The sequence below is a fragment of the Fusarium oxysporum genome, chromosome 3, assembly GCF_000149955.1.
Source record: "Fusarium oxysporum f. sp. lycopersici 4287 chromosome 3, whole genome shotgun sequence".
NCBI lineage: Eukaryota > Fungi > Ascomycota > Sordariomycetes > Hypocreales > Nectriaceae > Fusarium > Fusarium oxysporum.
In genome coordinates, this window is record NC_030988.1 from 1,192,554 (window position 1) to 1,210,678 (window position 18,125).

At 50.4% G+C, this 18,125-nt stretch overlaps 5 protein-coding genes across 5 annotated transcripts; 3 read left to right on the forward strand and 2 right to left on the reverse strand.

Annotated features, from left to right (window-relative positions):
- Positions 1–1,826: 1,826 nt before the first annotated feature.
- FOXG_21006 (uncharacterized protein) lies at positions 1,827–4,211 on the forward strand. Its single transcript, XM_018401337.1, has 2 exons — positions 1,827–3,536; positions 3,620–4,211. The coding sequence occupies exons 1-2, from the start codon at positions 2,389–2,391 to the stop codon at positions 3,735–3,737; spliced, it is 1,266 nt and encodes a 421-aa protein (XP_018252026.1). The 5' UTR covers positions 1,827–2,388; the 3' UTR covers positions 3,738–4,211.
- A 612-nt stretch (positions 4,212–4,823) lies between these two features.
- On the reverse strand, positions 4,824–6,986 carry FOXG_12566 (uncharacterized protein; the record flags this gene model as incomplete). The annotated part of the gene is made up of 1 exon (XM_018392377.1): positions 4,824–6,986. The coding sequence occupies exon 1, from the start codon at positions 6,735–6,737 to the stop codon at positions 4,824–4,826; it is 1,914 nt and encodes a 637-aa protein (XP_018252027.1). The 5' UTR covers positions 6,738–6,986.
- A 2,547-nt stretch (positions 6,987–9,533) lies between these two features.
- FOXG_12567 (uncharacterized protein) lies at positions 9,534–14,404 on the forward strand (the record flags this gene model as incomplete). The annotated part of the gene is made up of 5 exons (XM_018392378.1): positions 9,534–9,710; positions 9,768–10,230; positions 10,278–10,404; positions 10,454–10,765; positions 10,858–14,404. The coding sequence occupies exons 2-5, from the start codon at positions 9,906–9,908 to the stop codon at positions 14,402–14,404; spliced, it is 4,311 nt and encodes a 1,436-aa protein (XP_018252028.1). The 5' UTR covers positions 9,534–9,710; positions 9,768–9,905.
- Positions 14,405–14,428: 24 nt separating this feature from the next.
- On the forward strand, positions 14,429–14,674 carry FOXG_21007 (uncharacterized protein; the record flags this gene model as incomplete). The annotated part of the gene is made up of 1 exon (XM_018401338.1): positions 14,429–14,674. One exon carries the CDS (start codon positions 14,429–14,431, stop codon positions 14,672–14,674), a length of 246 nt encoding a protein of 81 aa, XP_018252029.1.
- A 1,735-nt stretch (positions 14,675–16,409) lies between these two features.
- On the reverse strand, positions 16,410–17,881 carry FOXG_12568 (uncharacterized protein). The gene is made up of 2 exons (XM_018392379.1): positions 16,946–17,881; positions 16,410–16,887 (listed from the first exon to the last, which is right to left on the reverse strand). Exons 1-2 carry the CDS (start codon positions 17,803–17,805, stop codon positions 16,653–16,655), a joined length of 1,095 nt encoding a protein of 364 aa, XP_018252030.1. The 5' UTR covers positions 17,806–17,881; the 3' UTR covers positions 16,410–16,652.
- Between the last annotated feature and the right edge of the window lie 244 nt (positions 17,882–18,125).

Below are 18,125 nucleotides of genomic sequence, written 5' to 3' on the forward strand. Positions count from 1 at the left end.
AACCTTTCGAAGGACAGGCCACTATTCGACAGATAACAGAGATGCAAGAAAAGGTAGGATCAGTTCTGTATGCGGCAGTAGTAACAAGACCAGATGTCTCCTATGCAGCTAGCCAGTTAAGCCAATTCGCTATGAACCCTTCACCAGAGCACCTGCGGTATGCGAACAGAGTTCTCTCATATCTCCAGACCACACGGTACTATGCCATCGAGTTCTCGGGCTCTGTGGATAAGGCCACAGCAGTAGAGACAGGCGATGATGAAGTACTACAGCAGTCAAGCGACGCATCGTTCGCGGATGATCCAGAGACTCGAAGATCCACCCAGGGCTATCTCATGAAGTTGTTTAGCGGGGCAATCATGTGGCAGTCTTCAAAACAGAAGACTGTAACCACGTCAACGACTGAAGCGGAACTGTTATCGCTGTCTCATACAGCGAGGGAGACAATAGCTCTATACCGACTGTTCGGTCAGATACAATTCGATCCAGAACACCAACCACGCATCCTCTGTGACAATCAACAAACAGTGGGACTGGTCCAGAAAGAGAGACCACAACTAACATCAAAGTTAAGACACGTCGACATCCACAATTTTTGGCTAAGACAGATCCATCGAGACGGCAAAATTACAGTTCAATGGGTTCCAACAACAGACATGCCTGCAGATGGCTTCACAAAACCTCTTTCAGCAGAAAAGCATTCTCACTTCGTGAAACAATTGGGTCTGGTTGATATCTCACTGCGGATTGATCCAGAACACGTTTCAGAGGAGGATATCGATCAGGATGATATGCAGATCTCATCTGATACAGACTGAAATCTGGGGGGGTGTGTCGCAGGCCGGGCATGGTCTCAATGATCCTCAGGAACAACAGCCCTTAGTAATCAAGCTGGGTGATTTAAAGTAAAACCTGTGGGATGGAATACCCCACACTGAAGATAGAACCAATCAACTCACTACTGCTGCTCATCATATTCACTCTAACCCTTTAAGCACGCTCAGTGCGACATGCTGCTACGAGCTACGGAAGTAATAGAATGGGACGTTCCGTCTCATTCTAAATGTTTACTCCTGTACGCAGTTGTTGAGCATCATCAATATATCTGGGCTTGACATGTCACTCAAAGCGATTTTGATAACGCACCGAGGTGCAACCTGTAAGATGTGTCATCGTTTCCAGCTTGGACTCCAATCAGAGCTGTGCATGTCCTTTGTCATCTTAAGAACCTCAAAAAAAACCACTAGACGAGGCGCTAAGCAAAGGGCCATTAGGCGTGCAGGATAGAGCAGTGGTTGGTATGAGTTGGTATGGTGACCTAGGTTACGTGCTCTGTAATTGAGAAAGCATCACAATAATAGGGGCCCATCGCGATTTGCCGCTATCCTCTTTGCATCTCGGTCGAAGAAGTACGGCTCTCTTGCCGAAGTGCTCGTCCATATCGGGGTCGACAGAAGTTGCGCCGTCATCAGAAGTGCGGGTTATGACAGGTTTGTTTCATGGAACTTACTTGCCAGCATCAAAAAGAGATTCGAGTTTTTACATGGGATATCTATCTTGCTTGAAAACGTCCTACCCTAGGCCCTTCGGATGAGACTCCTTACATTTCCCCTCAAGTCAGTCGAGCAGCGTTTTACTTTGCCAATGGTTCTTCGATGTAAATATAGATTACATATCTCTTCTTCAGTGGGAGAGGTCTGAAAGATTCTTCGTCCCAAAATTTCCGAGGTAGAGCAAGGAGTTGGCAGGAAAGAAGGAGTTCTCACGAAAGCTGTCGGTTGCCCCGCACCAGCTAGACTTGTTCTCATTGGCTAGGCTGTCGGCTACACTATTCCGATATAGGTTAGGCTTGAAGAAAGATGTCGTTTAATACGCACTGTCATAGGGCCCCCAAAACAAGAACAACAAAGCAGAGCCTCATCCGCGAGCCTCCTGTTCTCAGCCAACTGACCGTAACGAAAGACAGGAGAGGTAACACCAATCACTCGAACACAAAAAGCTCCGAATCCCCTTTTCGCAATTCTCTCGCTCATCGGGCGGGCAGAGTCTCCAAAATATTACGCATTGCCCCGCGATCGGTGAATACACTACCACCTCGACAACATCGTTTTACGAACAACTCACCGCGCTCGCGTCGCAAGAATAAACCGCCTCGGCTTGGTAATTACTGACTGCTGACAACACACGCATCTTGAATGTCGCTTCCGAGTACTGTCCAGCGATCTATAGGAGAAGTGGGAATTAGAATACGAACCAACACCGGCATGTCGCTTCTCTCGGTCTGCTTGCATGCATTTGCCACGAACTTTGAGTTATATTCCCACCCCATTCCCTAACTCCTTTATCTCATGTTCTGTGATTTGAGTAATCACCACCAACTCGACAACGATGTTCCTAGCTACGCAGAACGATACAGACGACCCGGATGGCGTGGCTCCTCAAAGCCCAAAACTCGAACCGCTATATCTAAGGCACCAAGAGTCATCTCCAAGTCCTCCCCCCCTTATACCTACAACTAAAGCCAGTCGTAACAGCAAGTTTTATGAAACCTCTGGGTATGCCAACTTGATAAATAATCTCGACGGCGGACGCAACCCCGACATAGCTCGCGAAGTTGACCGCGAAAACCTTCCATGCGGCGAAGACTCACCAGATGAAGAATCGTGGCGAGATAGTGCCGTCGACGGCAACCTCGCTGCAGACGCACTCCCGATCAACGGTCTGTCTGCGCGGGGATATATCTCCGGTAGCAAAGTCACATCGCCACTCATCCCTTCGTCTAACGGAGCCTTACCGCCGCTTCACCATGGGCTTCGCGCACCAGCAGGCAATTCTAAGGAGACTCTTCCATCACAGTCTCTCCCGTCTCTTCGTTCAACACTTGGTGAGCTCCGAGACTTACCCCCAGAGCGCCCATCCGAACAAGATCTCGGTCGATCTCGCCCAGGCCCATCCTCGACTTTCCCTCCTTCGCCAGCTGCAAATCTAGGGCATAGGTTCAGTTTGACTACCAATCTCCTGTCATCACCCCGTTCAGCACCAGATAGATATCGAACACTCTCCTCGCACTCTACGGCAGAGGGGAGTACAGATCATGAGCCTGCAAATGGTACCCACGCTCGCGCCACAACGGAATATAGTAGTAGCAATGCTACCGGGACTCCGAATACCGATCATTCTGCCTCTTCACCCGCCGCATCAGTCTCGATCAACTCAACCTCAATTACCGACCGGATGAGCATTGATGGAATGACACATCCGCAGCCTATTGCCGGCTTATATACATGTACATTCCAGGGATGCCGGGTGGAACCGTTCCAGACAAAATATCTTCTCAATTCTCATATGAATGTGCACTCGTCAGTACGGCTACACTATTGTCCAGTCAAAGGATATCCGAGAAGTGAAGGGGGCAAGGGCTTCAAGAGAAAGAATGAAATGTTAAGACATGGTCTAGTTCATGATTCTCCAGGCTACGTTTGCCCTTTTTGCCCTGACAGGGAACACAAATATCCACGTCCAGATAACCTTCAGCGGTATGTTAACTTGCTGGTCAATCCTTGCGCTGCAGCCAGATATAGCATTCCGGAATTTAGGTTCTGATGCTAATGGTTTCTAGACATGTCCGTGTTCATCACATAGACAAAGACAAGGACGACCCGCAACTGAGAGCTGTACTCGCTCAGCGACCAGATGGACCCAATCGCGATCGACGAAGTCGCAACCCACCGTCATAAATGAATGTTATGGGGGTACAAAGTGGGTTTACAAGAGCAAAGTCCGGACAAGCATGAGTAACGACTTATGCCAAACTGAATTGATGAGATGTACTCTTTGTTTAAAATCATGTGTATGAGTACCTGGCGATTGACGGGATAGGCGACGTCGGGCTTCTCATGTTGCCAACGGTCACTGATTGAGCGGACTGAAGATTTTGAGGTACAGAAGAGGCGTTCGGATCTCAAATACCCGGTTGTGTTATATTTCCTCACCATTTTGTTTCCAAGGAGTATACTGTTTGCGTCGGCGTGGCGTTGGCTAGCGAGCGTACCAGAATATATTTAAGAACAGAAACTCTCTCAATTTCTACCACTCTACAGCGGTTATTCGTTTTTCTTAATGCCCCAGGCGCAGACTCGGGTGGCTGTGATATTTCCAACGCCGTGGCCTGGCCACCTGTATTGGCTTCACGCTGCATCCTAGCTTAGGGCCAAGGGAATTCCCTGTCAGTTTTATTACCCTACATTTCCGACAAGAGATACTTGGGAAGAAGCATCCCAATACCGTCAGTAGCATAGCGAATCATGCCGTTGGCGGTCACGCGGACCCATGAATCGGAGGGGGAGGTAAACTGCGGGATAGATCATTACGGTAGGTTATGCATGGGGATGTCAGGCGCTTTTAAAAATGAAGATCCCACAAGATTAAAGGCTTCCGTTGATCTCTGCGTCTGCGTAAGGGCCCATATCTGCCGTGCTGTACACCGAAATAGCTACCGTAGTAATTAACGAGCATCGAAATAGCTACCGTGGTAATTAACGAGCATTTCGTTCGTGAAGGGCTGCGTTGTGTAATTGGCTATTCTCAACTTGGACAACAGATAACATTGGACCTGGAGGAGAAGAAGGAAAGAGAATAAACGAGACAATATTACAAAATGTAATAAACTCGTCTTGGCCCAACGGATGCATCTTCCAAAAGTCCCATCCGTTCGTCATCAAAGCCATGACAAAAGCCTGAACCACTCCGGTATTCCAGAGTAGATGAGGACACTAGCCTCCGTAACTGTAATGTGCTGAAAATCTCAAACATCAAACTCCATCTCACCAAGGCCTGCGGTGAGTGTCACTTGTTGCCCATCCGGTTTCTGCCATTCGAGGCTGAACGGGAACCCATTTGCCAGTTCGCGAATCCTGCTCTTGCGCACCTGACCCAGGGGATGGGCCAGTAGGAGGTCGGCCTTCCATTGCTCTCAAGGGCGGTAACCTTTCGCCGCTTGCTGAGGACGCCGCAGAGGATGGGCATGATGGCGCGTCGCAACCTGGAATGGGCATCGGAGGCCCACTTCGGGATGCACTTGGGTGCGCGCTCGCAGGGGATTCATATGGTGGTAGCGAGTATTCAGGATGGTCATCGGTTCGACGGCGTTTGGCTGGTCTTTCGTTCGGTGGTACATCTCCGTAACTCATGGACCCAGATGGCCCTGATGCTAACGACCCCGTCTCTGCATAAGAATTGCTTGTCGAAATAGTAGGACTAGGAGGTCCGGCGGCAAGGCCACTTATTGATGGCGTTTGTGCGACAATGTCTCGTAACCGGTTACGGTCTTCACGGTAGAAGTCCCGTTGTTGAATCAACCCCTCAATCCTTATTTCCATGAGGTGCCTTTCATCCCGGAGCTCTTGTAGTTGTTTTGAATTCTCCTCCTGCATGATCTTCTTCTTCCTCCTATGCCTTGTTGAAGCCACTGCATTTCGCTGTCTCTTCTCGTCTGCTTTCTTAGACGCCTGCGAAAAGTCCATATGAACAGGGATAGGTGCCTCGCTCCCCGGAAGTGCCAATAACGCTTGCTGTCCCTCAACGCCAAAAAGAGACCCCCCCATCCCATGTCTTCGCAGTGTTTCTGACCACGGCGAGGCGGACTCGCTTAGGGGCCCTGGACTCGGGAACGGCCGGCCAGCCTGCATGTTAGGAGAATATGAAGTTTGAGAGTGTACCAGAGGCGGTTGCGTGCGACCCGGCGCATGGCTAGGGGGGAAAGTAGAGAGAGGAGCTTGTGTTCCAAGAGAAGCAATCGGCTGCTGTGAATGCAACCTACCATGATCCGACATCGTTGAGGGAGGACCAGTGGGTGCTCCAGTTAAAGGATGTAGATGGGGATATTGAGTTCTGGTGTCTTCTGGCGTTATATCCTCGAACGGTCGCTTAGTAGATGAAAAGCCATGTAAAGACTGTCGCCCATCAGATTCTCGAGATGGCGCATGACTAACACTTATGGCTCGGGGATGTTGTGTCGGGCTGGCTTTTGGTCTTGCACTATTTACGGCAGGAAATGGGAAAGCCGTCGGGGAATTGCGTCCTGATGACGGCCCTCCGATAGGTGTCATCGGCCCCAATGGCGTACCTGGAAGAGAAATTGACGCAGGTTGGGCTGGTGGGAAAGCTTTTGCGCCAGGAAAAGATCTTGAGATTGGGCCAACTGTCTGGTCTAGTGTCGCGGATTCAGATGGACGAGCTGCTGGAGGATGATGACCATTACCCCCTGAAGCCGGTAGTTGTGGCTCCATAGGGTTGAGTATGTTATGGACACCAAGAGTCTTTTGGGGGACCTGCTGTGATCTTTCCTCGCCATTTGTATAGGGAACATTGCTCACATCTTGGCGCAGATCGCGGCCACCGAAGTGTCTGTGTCGAACTGAGGAAGGCGAGACTTGGCCATTTCCTAAGGGGGGCCTCGAAGAATGATTTGACGGATGTTGAGATGCTGGTCCAGTATGCAACATTGAGACTAGTCCACCTGTGCACACCTCATCACGAGGGCTATCACATTGACCCTCTCCAAGCCCGCCTCCATATGGTTGTTTATTGTCCTGGCTGGCAGCCGGTTTCGATAGAATAAAGTCTCTAGAAGGCCAGGTGGGTGTCGATGGTGTGAGTGGAGAGTTAGGCGGTGTGCCGGTCGAATCTGTTGCGGCAGATCCGAGTCTACTCAAACGGGTTATCGATGCAGTTGACATGTTCAGTGGGAGTTGTTGTTAAAAGTCAATCGGATAGGTTTAAATAGTCCTGACTTGAAGTGAAGCTGACTTCGGATGTTAAGAGCTCCGAAGGAAGTGAGTGAGTCGTCAAGGTTTGAGATGGGAGCAAAAGTTTGGTTCAGGAGCAAACTGTAGTCGCTGGCTTCAACGACAGGAGAACAGGCCAGCCAAGCAGGCGGGAGCTTGATGGCGAGATGTTTCGTCAAGTATCTTCAGCTTGTAGCAAAGAGAAAGATGCGAGAGGAACAGAAATAGAAGAAGAGTGAACCGTGACAAATCACAGAAAAACTCTAGTAGTATAGAAGGTCTGGTCAGCACAAAGCGGGAAACATTCAGGTTTAAGTCACTATTCTTTGTTTCATCCGGCATGAACCATGCATTGCTTTTGTGAAGCCTCAGAACTGATCATTTCTTTCAAGATGACAGTCCCGTAATAACCATGCCGTGGTCCATGCAGACCTTCTTGCAATTCCCTGTCAGCCGCGGAGCACATCCGTTCCCGCAAGAAGAAAGGCATCCTCAGACCAAAGGGCTGCATTAGCGCTTGCTGCCCCTAGTCCCGGATGTGTCTCCGCTTTCCATGCTGCATTTATGTTGATCTGCTGTTAGCACTTCCCATGTCAACCTCCAACATCTCAAGAACAAAGAGAAGTAGTATACCCGCCGCCGGCGCTTGGTTTCATTGTGAGCTTTTGTTTCTGACGTATTTGGCGGTTGTATCGGCGATGCGAACTTGCCAAAAGGGATCGTATGGGTTCAAAACGTCTTACAAAATCGCTTCACGTGATAGAATCTGCATGTTTGAGATATGTGACAGATCGGTTGAGTTGAAGAAGCTGCATCTTCCAAGCGCTAGATGTATCAATTGCAGGCCACGCGCCCTGATCGTGCCTACATACGACGTTTGGGGGGCTGGGGAACCGATGAACCAAGTTGGCTTCGCCGGCCATGGCAATCTATTTTCAAGAATGTACCCTGGCAAGATCGATCAACGGGGGTCGCACACCTTCAAAACGGAGCCATGTGAGTAACGGGAGTCAGTCCTGTTCTCCAGGAACATATGTAACTTATTCCTTTGGAGACACGACGCTGGGCTCTCTACCTGTTCGCAGAGCGTAAAGAGCATCGTTTAAAAAAAGAATTCTAAATTTGGGCTTGCCAAGCTCTTACTGAGTATTGGAGCCTACCTTACATCAAGCCACCTGAAAGTAGTGCTGCGGCGAGCATGCGGGATGGCCACCTAAAGCAGAGAAGTAGAACACAACTTAATCAGAAGCATCAGCTCTGCTAGTTAACCGTTTCATTTCTTGTCTCGTTCAGTGTGCCATTATTCCCGGCATGGTAGATAATGGGGCAGGGCACAGTGCCAGAGACAAAGCTTCCGCCAGTGGACTCAGCACAGCGGCAACCCCTCCGTGTTTAGTGCAAAGGACAGGGCCGCACAGGGGGTTGTGGATCCTAAAATGGAAGCGTGCGGGGTGCCCTTTTTGACGTGTTCACTGGGATCCCGGGTAAGCGTCTCGCTTGCATGGTTCAGACGAGAAGAGAAACGATAGGGATGATGAGGGTGAGAATGGCACCAACGGGCGGCATGACTGGCGGCATGATTGAGCATAAAGCCTCGACATTTCCGTATTCTTCGTGCACGTCTTCATGATAAGTAGAACCTATTCTTTAGCCAAAACCATTTCCTAGTGGTACATACAGAGCTGCAGTTCAATGGATCAATGGTCCGCTAATGTCACAAAAATCTTTCGTCGCTTCGGGAGCCAAATTTGACGGTAAGCTCTGTACGGGACCGAAAGTAAATAAGTGGGAGCACTGATCATGGTAACGGTAGAGTTCGTGATAGCAAGGACCAGGGATCACAGGTAATAGCGTTTGGCGGTGGGCGTTGACAGGGGCCGGGGGATATATCCATACTCCGATTAGAGATGACGATCGCCAGCCTGTTAGGAAGAATGAGGTGATGAAAAGGTCCATGATGATGTTGGCCCTAAAATCGAACAGCGAGTAGCTAACCTAGTACAGTATAACCTCTCATCCTAATCATTAAATGTCCAGGGATCAGATGGCTTATTACTTTTCTTTAGCGCCAACGTTCGCCTCATAGTGTTGAGATGGTCGGTGAGCACGGTACGTGCCCGTGCCTTGGCCACCAACGCCGAGCCTGTGATATCCACTTTCGATTGCTCACGTTGCCCCAAATACCCTCAGGTTGGCGACGGGCGACGGCTGAATGGCAGCGATGATCAAACTGCCACTCAGCCCAGACGCCGTGGAGCGAGACTATGTACGCATTGGCCGAGAAGCAGACGAAGTTCTCAAAGCGTATTCAACGCAATTGAGAAACTGACCAATTATCATCGTTGGTAAGCGCTGTGCTTTCCCATTCAGATCACAACCTTCGGCTTGAATGACAGAATCACCAGCATCGTGAAAACCCAGGCATTGGTGCATTTGTATGTTCGCTTCTTCCCATGTAGCAAAATGAACTGTTGTCGACCAGTTTCGCTGAAAATTTGTCTTTTCTCTCAATGCTTCATAGAAGTCATTGTCACTTGGAGGAATTCCAGTCTCCCAATTCTTTCATCTGTGCCGTACTGCGAACTTTGGCTGCGCGACGGAGATCTCATGGGCCATTGGAACTGGATCGCCTTCCTTGTTTGTCCCAACGTGCGGAAGCTAGTGACGATAACCTACTTGTACCTAGATATGTACTCTCCAGCGCTAACGAGTGCCGTACAAGTGTCCTGTCGGCTTTAGATACGGGAGGAATCTTGGTTTTGTGGAGAGTGTTGGCCCCGCCTGCTGTTAGCCGGTATACTCTTCCAGGAAGATCCCACGATGTGACGATTTGGGATTTATAGCGGCCGACTGCCATGTCCACTTAGCCAGAGGTGATGCCACCCGCACCTTTTACTGCCCACCGAAAGCCTAAGGATTGCAAACGTAAGGTTGAAGGCCATACTCTACGACTTCGCTTTGATATCCGTTAACAGCCGTCAGCGTCGCTACTTGAGTCAATTTTGGCCACTTAGCTCACAATATCTTGGGAACTTCGCCTCAAACCGGACTGGACCATTCGGTTCCGGTAGAACGTCCGCAACAAGCAGGCAGACGTCGCAGGTCCTATATAACACCACGATGCCTCATGTTACCGATTTAAAGTACTTTGACCCCTGCGCCGCCACTGCGTCCATGTTCTTGTACGCCCAGGGTTCATCCGTTGTTTGCTGTCACCATGATACTCTTACCATTGAACGAAGGTTTTCTCGACACGCTGATGAGGTTCAATTGTTAGTGGTTGATAATCAGAGTGAGGCTGGTGGTGGCCGCTTCGTTGTCAGTTACGATGCTGGCCAAACAGCAATTGTGTGGGATCTAATGACAGGCGATGAGATCTCTCGATTTGCCTGTTATGATCATTTAACTGTCGCAGCGTGGATGAAAAATGGCAATGTGGCTTTTGGTAAGTTACTGAAATAAGTTTTGATGATCATGACTGACTATTTGAAGGCAATACAAAAGGAAGCATTATCATGTTTGAGCCTTCAACATCCGAACATGTTTCTTCACGAACTACTGACCAAATTTCTGTGACGGCATTGGCACCGTCGGCTGATTGTCGAACCTTTGCTATCGGGTGAGTCGTGATCCTCCTTTTCACTCAAATCTCACTAACACAGTCTCAGCTACCAGAATGGCTCTTTATTCGTTGCAACCTTGCAACCACGCTTTACTATCTTACACAATCTTACCACTTCCAAAGGACCATCACCCATCGTCAACCTCGCATGGCATGCTTCTTCGCCTCGGCAAAAGTCCGACATGCTTGCTGTCCAGATGCATGACGGTGACTTACGAGTCTGGAGCGTGGCAAAGAAGTACAGCGCTGATGACCCTGCAAAGGTGGTTCGAAACCTTAGGAAAGCTGAGGTCACGAGGGATGGACCCAACTGGATGGGATGGTCCAAGAACGGTCGCATAATTCAATATTCCGACTCGTAAGTTTGCAGCTTGCCATCACCATAAAACACCCTAGGCTACGCGCGCGCTTAGCTGCATGACTCCTTATCATCAACTAACATATACACAGGCAAACACAGTCATGGGATGTTAGGACAAAGCACATCACCCATGATCCCATCCCGACTCTTGATCTTGTTCGCGGCCTCGCCGTCTATGGCCCAGGTGCCACGTTGTTCACCCTTGGACCCAATAATACCGTGCAGCAGTTCGACCTGAAGTCCCCGGCCATCATGGTTGCCAATGTCCAACACCCAGCAATCCTATTGCCACCCTCTCCTCCAGTCTCAGAAGAAAGTGGTGATCGATCAGCGACCTCGACTACTACTATCGCCTCCGAGTCTGAGACGAGCTCTATTCCCCTGTATATGGATATTTCCGAGAGTGACGAAGATCACTTATCACCATTTGCTCGCCTGACTCGACGCCAAGCTTACGGCTCTGGTAATGAGCCTTACGAATCAGCTAGCCCTGTCTCAAGTCGGAGCGGACTTTCATCCTTATCGAAATCCTCAGCTGGGTCGTCCCAAACCCCTGGCCGTTACCCCGGATCCATGAGGTCAAGAGGACTGTCAGAAAACACCTATATCTCGGCTACAACCTCGATCAGGTCATCAACTATTGGCAACAGTGCTCACGGTAACACGAGAGATTTGGACACTTATTCCATGGGATACTCTCTTGGCACTACAAGTGTTCCTTCCATAGCCTCAAGCCGATCACGAAGAAGACCTTCTCGCCTGCGCAATGAAGTTCCCCGTAGCCCTGACGACAACAAGGTGCACGACCTATTCAAGTGTGCTCGGGCGCGTCTCAGTGACATTCCTTACAAACATGCTATGGGTGCCAACAGTGCTCGTCTCACCAATGATGATCTGCGCCGTCAAATGCTCAATACCATCTTCGGATGGAACAAAGAGGTTGAAGACCTGATTAGGGATGAGATGAGTAGGCATACCCAAGGATCTCCCAGCCGCATTCTCTTGGCCAAATGGCTTGATGATATCAATCCCAATATCATGAACGCAAACTTCGAGAACATGACTTCTTCTGACTGGATGTTATTGGCTCTGAGTGGCATCGGCGGCCATGCCTCACAACAGAAGCTTGGCCATACATACGTCCAGCGCCTGCTTGAGGCTGGCGACGTGCACACAGCAGTTACTATTATGCTTGGCATGGGTGATCACAATGACGCTATTGAGGTTTATATCTCTCACAAGCGTTACATGGAGGCACTGATCCTCACATGCCTCTCAGCCCCTAGTGTTTGGGAACGACAAGCTGCTATTATCAGGAAATGGGGGAAGTGGGCAGTTCAACATGGCCAACAGCAGCTAGCAATCCGATGCTTTGCTTGCACCGACCAGGAGTCTACTGAGCCTTGGACTTCTCCATCCGCCGCGCAGCTGAACTTCCAGACTATGACTCCCAGTATTCCTGAGATCCTAAGCCCGCCTCTCTCACCTCCCGGTGTTCAACGTTGCCTCCAACGCAGCATCGCAAAGACCTCTGCTCTCAAGCTTATCACCTCATTTGGTGATCAAATGCAAAAGACAAAGTTCTTTGCTGGCGACGGTGGTCAAACCCCGATTGCCGCGGGTGTTACCCCTATCGCTGACTCTGCCCGCTCTCCCGCTTTCTCTCATGCCTCCAACAACGAGGCCCCGACAGCCTTCCTTCGCCCTTCAAACAATAGCAGATTCAATACCACAGTGTCTGCCCGAGGACGTGGGCGTTTGCCGTCCATTGGTGAGATTCCCTCAGACCTCAAACCGGGGGCACTTCGATCTGCTGAGCTGTCTGCTGTGCCTGATGACTATGAGCCTCGATCTGGTCATGTTCGAACACCATCTGGCAATGACAACATGATGATGGGTACCGCATCACATCGTGCCGCTACTGCAAGCCCGATGATGATGCGAGAGCATGCTCAACTCATTGTCCAAGCGAGCGAAGGAGATTTTTCACCGCCACCGGACCAGGCCGCTATGTTGAAAATGCAACAAACATCACGTAACCATCGCAATGGCTCTCGTGACCGCATTCCTGTGGGTGTGAATCTACCGCTGCATCCTGGGCCCTCTCATGACGACATTACATCCCCAGAGCAGTCCGTCACTTTTTCTACTCGCTACCACTGGCCAACTCGCCGCAGAGGCCCAGCCTCTGTGACAGGTTCGGTCACTTCTGCGTCGAGCGCCGGAAGAAGCCTTCGTCATCAAGCTGTGCGAAACCGAGAAGATTACATCCATAGCTTGGATGCTGCCAAGCACTACTCCAAGAGACAACGCAGTCGTCAGCGTAGCCATTCAAGAACTCGGGATGCTTCACCAGATCATCCTGGAAGTCGAGAGCGAACCACACGCTCCAGGGAACCTTCCGAGGACCGTGGACGTGTCAGCGCTTGCCATTGGCCCAAGGCAAAACGATCACCAACTTCCCCAATCCCCATGTCTCCAGAGTACTTGCTGAACTTGAGCACTCCACGACATGGTCAGATCGGTGAGCCAAACACAGTACGCAAGGTAAGCGGTTCAATTGTCAAACCACAAAGCCGCAATTCAAACCGTGGAAGCCGCCGCAGGAGCCCAGAAGGTCTCTCTCGCCCGCCAGCTCTCACACTTCGTGCCCGAAGCCAAGGCCGGGAGAGTTCTGCACAGCGTTCTCCTTCGTCACCCTTGCCTCTGAGTGCTACTGTTCACCAGTACCAGGGTTCCGAGGATGAAGAGAACTACAGAGCAGCCATAACAGCTCAAGAGGAATTCAGGAACAAGCACAGCCGCAGTAGCAGCCGAGGCCTTGGCTCGCCGGCACTGAGCAAGCAAGATGCTTCGGAGCACCGACGCAGAGCCAATTCTGAGGTCGCCAACTTTGACGGTTCCACTTCAACTGAGCATGCTGGTGACCTCAAGCAAATGAATAACGAGCGTCAGCGAAAGAAGGAACAGGCTGCACGAGAACTCGAGGAGCGCCGCAAGTCTCTGGCCAAGCGTGCCCAAACACCTTCAATCCCTCATTCTAACGAGTTCGCTCCTGCTTTTGCGATCACGGTTAAGACTGCTGAGCCTAAGCCTCTACCTGACGATATCCCACCTCGCAGTGCTACTGAGCCCCCACAAAAGAGCATGTACGCCCGCAACGGACCTGTTATTGGACTTCCAGCGACCCCCAAAGCCATGAGACTCATCATTGAGGGCAACCATGATCAACCAGGAAGCACTCCCAGACCCAACGTGCCTTCGATTCCAGCCAGCTTCTCTCAGCGATACTCGCCAGAAACCTCACCTCAACAGTCGCCTGAGAGAGAAGCGCCAGTCCCCGAGCCCAGTCTCACTCTGCTGCGATCCACCGTCTACCAGCCACCGGCGCGACCTCATATCCCTCGTAGCATGTCAGCCCCAATTCCAGATGAACCTGGCCAGCGCCCTGCTCGTCTTGCACGCAAGAGCAGTGTTGGACGTATCGAAGAAGTTGTCCCTAGTAAGCAACGACGCTCTCACGAAGATCCTATGCCCCCTCCCCCTCCTCCGGCGCCCCCAGTTCTCAAGGAATTCAGGCATTTGGCTTCACCTCCACCGCCTCCTGTCCCTTTGCAACACGCCCAGCGATATTAGAAGACTGGCCCTGTTGCATCAGGCATGATTGATATTGTCATGGACGACGATTTATCATCTGGTAATGATCAAGCGTCAGAGGCCAGCCCTCCGGCACCAGCTTCCCACAGGAGCCACAACCGAGGCAGAAGCATTGGAGACAGCAGCATCTCAGGCCGCATTCACAAGGTCAGTGAGCGACTTCGTTCTGCCAGCCGCAATCGAAAGGAGCATGTCCGATTTGCCCCTTCCGAGGCTCCCTTTGAGAGCATTCCTATACCTCGACGATGAAGTCTCCCCCGCCAGTGTCATTCAACCCTGATGTTTCGCGTTCGCCAATTGATTCTCGAAACAAGCACTTGTCGACTAGCTTGAACCGAAACGAGATGATCTAGGAGGTCTCTCGCGACGGTGGCCAGCGTGGTGTGTATTATTTCCTCCTTTCTACCACCCTCTATAGATTTCCTTTCCATTTGATGCTGTGTATGGCGATCAGTGCTGGATGCCATCTCAAGTTGATACCGAAATTTTTAATGCGTGCATTCTGTTTGTTATCCGTCTCTTCGTATTCTGTTGCAATTGCTTAGCCGATAAGGGCTCGACAGCTGTTAGGCAGAATGTATGATGACTTGACGTGCAGGGTCAAGTCCGAAGTTCTTAATTATGATGGCTCCATATTCTCCAGCGGCAGAACCTGTTTGATTGAGTAATCTCATGTTATCAATCAGACGGATAAGAGCGCAGGCCAGAAGGGGGGGGGGGGGGGTTCATGTCATGGGAGACCTCCAGGCGTGTCGCAAGTCGTGAGCTAAGCATAGTCCGGACTCCGAACAACTTATATTGTACCACTGAACCTCCTGTATTAGCAACTGAGCCTGAATAGCTCCTGGATGGCATATTATGTCGCGGAGAGTCCATGCAGCATGCCTACTCTCTGCGCTAGAAGACAACCAGACTCTACAATTGTGGCGGTCATCAGAACCGGGAACAGCTCATTACCATCGCTTCTGCACCTTCGCTACCGGAGGAAGGGCCGTAGGCCACCCCGATAGCGCCGGAATTTGACCTTACGTTAGATGGCATGCTTGCAGGGCTTTCACGTCTATAAGGCGAAATATCGGGAAGGCATTCCCGTCAAGCAAAGCCCAGATGATGGCGATACCATGGTAACGGACGTAGGTAATGGAGATGTGGGGAGGCGGCGGGGGTCATTCTGATCGACCTCACATAACTGAGGGTAATATATTGGAACACTTGCCTTCCTCATCATCTCGGCCGTGACTTTCTAGTGTGGCTATAGTTCTCTCCAATTAATTGCTGATATCGGAAGAAGCTGAGAACGATCTGACACGTAAGACAGAGAGGCCTGAGAAGGTAGATAGGGATCTGAAGCTGAAGACTGAGGGAAGCAATCTCGTCGAATCTGCAAGCAATACAATGGCCAATAGGAGGCTTTTCTTCGGAGCGCTCTTTGTTCACTTGTCCGGTATTTGGACGACGCCATCGACAAACGCCTCCCGCTGCCTCAAATCTAATGTAGAGAAGAGCCACAGCGTATATAGACGCGTCCTTCATATCGCCTAGAATCTGTTTAATTACAGCTTGCCGAATGTATTCAACTTTCTTAATTCCAGAATATCACAGACCGGGCACGGAGCGCGCCGTTCTGACACAGCCCCACTTTGGCACTGAAGGGGTAGAATCTGACTGGCCTAAAATTGCTAAAGTTTCGGTAATGATTGAGCCGCAGCATCATTGCATCACTCTTGTCAGTGGACTAAAGGCATATTGATGACTCGGCGATGGAGGAAAGCCTTGCAGAGCCTATAGGCAAAGCCGTACAGCGGCCGGTGACACGAAAGACTCTGTCTATCAGAATTGTTGCGATAACTTGCTTCAAGATGGGGCAGCTGCTGTAAGCTAAGATGACAAGCGCGGAATATTCACCAAGACTCTCTGTTTGAGGAGGATACGTTTGAAGATTTAAGATGCTAGGTATATGAGGGCTAATATACTCTAAAGTTGTAGCAATGGTATCGAATTATTGAAGTCTAGGGTACTCTAGTGAATATTATATGATCATATAGCTCTGGACTTGTTGCCTGGGATGCATTCGGTATGACACCCCTATCTTGAACAGGGTTCCCGTGACACCACGTAGAAAGATTAAAGGGGGCAGAAGCGGCTCTATATTCAAGTCAAAAGCCTACAACAACGGCGCTTCCAGTGGCTTTAGCTCAACGGCAAAGTAAAGAAACACCAGGCAAGCTTAGTCTTTTGAGCAATGCTTCTTTGCCATCTTCGGCTTTGATGGTGCTCTTCGCTTTCTGCTTCGCTCCTCTTGCTCAATGACAGGGACTGCAGCAGGGATGAACTGAACACCGCGGTTTCGGCTGTTGGGTCGTACGTGTAACCTGCGGTGGTTGTTGAGATTATCTTGACGGTTGAATTGGTCCTTTCCGCAGAACTCGCATGAGAAACGGTTGGGCCCTTCACCATGGAAACTGTAGTTTATTAGTGAAAATGTTCTTTTTTTTTTTATGAATCTTAGTAAGTCCTTACACTTGCTTGTGACGCTTAAGGTGCTCATTTCGTTGGAAGGCCTTGTGGCAACCAGGGTAGTCACACTTGCACATGGCTCTTTGAACACTAACTTGAGCAGAATTGGGCTTGCTCGATCGCTTCCTTGATGATCGGGTCTGAGCTCGCTTAAGTTCGGCACTCTTCTGTTGGATCTCGTGCACCATCAACTTCCTTTGAGCACGCTTGTAGTTAGGAGAGTTGAGGTCGTGGAAATGGTAACCAAGCTGTGACTGAGAGTGGTGGTCCAAGTCAAAAGCGTCAAAATCACTAGAGAGTTGTCTGATGGGAAAGAATGTGTTGGTGCTATCGTTGGCACAACACCATGATGAGCCGGTCTCGGCAGCTTCAGAGCCAGAGATGCTTTGCATTGGTGTCATCGTGAATGAGGCGGGGCCCATGGAAGCATCAGGAGAGTACGAATACATGCCAAAGGAGCTTTGTGGTGTTAGTGATCCCATTGAACCGTTTTGTGCCATGTTCATGTCCATCATATGCTCGCACTCGAAGCCGAGTTGCTCTTGATTCATGGGAGTGCTGGGGAGGGAGTCGAAGAATGAGGCGTGCTCAGGCTCAGGCTTCACAGGCCCGAACATGAACTTGCCCATTGCTGATGGGGGAGGGGTCAGCTCTGCCCGGTGACGGACAGGGCTGTAAGAAACCCCAAAGTCGATGTTGCTGAATCCATCAGGTGTTGACCGTCGAGGTGTAGGAGTGAACGGGTCGTAGGCTGATGAGGCCGAGGAGAAACTTGTGGTGGTAGAAGGACAGGACATGGGCTGGCTGCAGAGGCTGAAAGCGGCGTCGTCCATGCCGAACCGGTAATCTGACTCGAGATGCATTTTGGCGTAAGAATGAAGAAAAGCTTAAACAAGGTGAAGGCTCCGAAATGTCGCTGGGAGAGTAGTAAGAATAACGATAATACCTGGAGGCTGGCTTGCTTTGTCGAAGGACATGGGGCCTCTGTTATATAGTGACTTGACCATCAAGATCCCCCGCCACTTGAGAACTGAACCATACTGAATGGGTTGGATTGGAGAGTTCTGCAAGTCTTAGACATCAACACTGCAAGTCTCACAGATAGTTCCTGGTTGCTATTCGATGCTGCATACTGCAGAGGACCGAGCGGCACGGGAATATCTGCAAAGGTCTAAAATGGCTT